The sequence below is a fragment of the Triticum dicoccoides genome, chromosome 7B (genome assembly GCF_002162155.2).
Source record: "Triticum dicoccoides isolate Atlit2015 ecotype Zavitan chromosome 7B, WEW_v2.0, whole genome shotgun sequence".
Taxonomy (NCBI): domain Eukaryota; kingdom Viridiplantae; phylum Streptophyta; class Magnoliopsida; order Poales; family Poaceae; genus Triticum; species Triticum dicoccoides.
The window spans coordinates 594,370,511-594,373,064 of NC_041393.1; the positions used below are offsets into that span (position 1 = coordinate 594,370,511).

Consider the following 2,554-nt stretch of genomic DNA (forward strand, 5'->3'; position numbering starts at 1 on the left):
GGAGCGCGGGGCGGTGCAGTGACGCGCGATGTGGCCGTAAAAACGGCAACGCCGGCAGCAGATGTCGCGGCGGCACTCGGAGCACGGGTGCCACGGGCGGCGCAGGCAGCGCGGGCATTCATCCGTGCGCTCCGGGGACGAAGCAGGCCGCGACGGTTGGCGGGGAACTCTAAAAACAACGATTCTCCGATTTATATCTGACGGATAGAAAGGAAACTATGACAATTTTGCAAAAAGACATCCACACCTCTCTCCACATTTGCAAATAAGGTTTTCCTTGGTTCATCCTCTTCTCTCACAAGATAAGCTACTGAGTTCAAATTGTTCCATCAAAAAGAAGTTCACTACTCGCTACAGTGCCGTCCAGTCTGCCCTGTCTCCTCTCCTCTCCTCTGGCGCCAACTTACACGCAATACACCCGAGCTGGCGAACTCCCCTCCGATTCGCCGAACCATCCATCGGGCACGCCCCGCTCATTCCCAAACCCCTCACGCCCCGCTCATTCCACTCACACAAACACAAGCTTCCATCCAGTTTTCCCCTCATCAACGTTCTTCTAGCTAGCTGGTTGAGTGAGCTTGCTTTCGGGAGCAAGAAAGACATGGCTCGCATGGCGGCGTCGGTGCTAGCGATCTTGCTAGCCTCTTGTGCCCTGGCGGCGGCGAGCTTCGACAAGGAGTTCGACATCACCTGGGGCGACGGGCGCGGCAAGATTACGAACAACGGCCAGCTCCTGACGCTGGGGCTGGACAAGGTGTCTGGCTCCGGGTTCCAGTCCAAGCACGAGTACCTGTTCGGCAAGATCGACATGCAGCTCAAGCTCGTCCCCGGCAACTCCGCCGGCACCGTCACCGCATACTACGTAAGCGACCAACATATCCATTCATTCCTCTGCTTCTCTTTTATTAGATGACACGGTTGCCTAACTTGATCGGTTTGCTGTGTATGAATGTGCAGCTGTCGTCGCAGGGTCCGACGCACGACGAGATCGACTTCGAGTTCCTTGGCAACGTCACCGGCGAGCCGTACACGCTGCACACCAACGTGTTCACGCAGGGGCAGGGCCAGCGGGAGCAGCAGTTCCGCCTCTGGTTCGATCCTACCAATGACTTCCACACCTACTCCATCCTCTGGAACCCCAAGCACATCATGTAAGTTGGTTCATCGCCATTGCCCAACCTTCGTTTCTCATTCTGTGCTTTGTGCAGCGCTGACCGATCCTGGTGTACTTCAATGCAGCTTCATGGTGGACGACATGCCAATCAGGGACTTCAAGAACCTTGAGGGAAAGGGCATCGCCTTCCCCAAGAACCAGCCCATGCGACTCTACTCCAGCCTCTGGAACGCCGACGACTGGGCCACGCAGGGCGGCCGCGTCAAGACGGACTGGTCCCACGCCCCATTTTCCGCCTCCTACCGCGGATTCAAGGCCGACGCGTGCGTGGTGACCGCGGGCGGCCGGCCTCACAGCGGCGCCATTTTCGGCACGGAGGTCGCCCCCGGCACAGGCGCGGCGGGCGAGTGGTACAACCAGGAGCTGGATCTGACGCGGCAGCAGCGAATGCGGTGGGTGCAGAGCAACTACATGATCTACAACTACTGCACCGACCCCAAGCGCTTCGCCAAGGGCGTCCCCGCCGAATGCTCCATGTAGTCCACATGTGGAATCGCCGGAGGAAGACGACCGGAGATGTGTAGTGTAGCCGCTGGTCATTTACGCCCAGTTCATGTAATTGTGCTCACGCCCAACTCGTGTGTAATATATTGTCTCCTCGTACGTTCATTACCTGTATGCTGTTCTCTGCTCACCTTTCAAAACTGAAAGTCTGAAACATTCGGTTTGATGAGAAGACCTATCCACGATTGGATTGGCACACGAAAATCATTTTGTTCTGCCTTGGACCATTGGGTACGGTGCATGCATCGCCACCTACGGTGCATGTCCCGCTACCTAAGGTGACGGGAGATCGGCCAGTGCAGGGCATGGCGCACGGCCACTGACCGCAAGGCGACACGAAGCGCGACAGAGGAAAGGACAATGGCCTCCCTTCGTAATGATCCGTCAGGTCCCAGCTAGCTGCACCTGCGCGCCCTACGTACGTCTTCTTCACTGCCACACTGGCCGATGGGGAAATGCGTGTACGTTCGAAATTGATCAGGTTGCAGTCTTGCAGCTCTACAGTTGGGAAATATATGGTGATACCATCACTCCAAAAATTTAAGCTTAAATGTTTCAAAAAATTCCAAAAAAATTAAGAATGTTCACAACACATATATCAACAACCCCTAAAAATTTCAGACCCAAATTCATATTGTATATTGAGAAAAAACAGAAATTCAACACCAATAGTTTCAAAAACGACAAAAACATGATTAGTGTCAAAAACTGCACTATTCACATCTGGTTTTGCCTTTTTTGTTTCGCTTTGTGTACTTTAAATTTAGATATGAAATTTTTAGGGGCTATATACATATGTGTTGTGAACATTCCTCTGTCGTTATTGACACCAGTCCACACCGCCACCCGAATGGTGGCCATACATGTCTCCTCCTC

At 53.8% G+C, this 2,554-nt stretch overlaps 1 protein-coding gene across 1 annotated transcript; it reads left to right on the top strand.

Annotated features, from left to right (window-relative positions):
* The first annotated feature begins 379 nt into the window (after positions 1–379).
* On the top strand, positions 380–1,788 carry LOC119337810 (probable xyloglucan endotransglucosylase/hydrolase protein 23). The gene is made up of 3 exons (XM_037610023.1): positions 380–862; positions 958–1,151; positions 1,240–1,788. The coding sequence occupies exons 1-3, from the start codon at positions 602–604 to the stop codon at positions 1,652–1,654; spliced, it is 870 nt and encodes a 289-aa protein (XP_037465920.1). The 5' UTR covers positions 380–601; the 3' UTR covers positions 1,655–1,788.
* Positions 1,789–2,554: the final 766 nt, after the last annotated feature.

Excerpts from the sequence above, each read along its gene's own strand:
- LOC119337810 (XM_037610023.1), top strand. The coding sequence starts at position 602 with ATGGCTCGCATGGCGGCGTCGGTGCTAGCGATCTTGCTAGCCTCTTGT. Across the intron at positions 863-957 it reads GCACCGTCACCGCATACTAC|CTGTCGTCGCAGGGTCCGAC; the intron begins GTAAGCGACCAA and ends ATGAATGTGCAG. Across the intron at positions 1,152-1,239 it reads TGGAACCCCAAGCACATCAT|CTTCATGGTGGACGACATGC; the intron begins GTAAGTTGGTTC and ends ACTTCAATGCAG.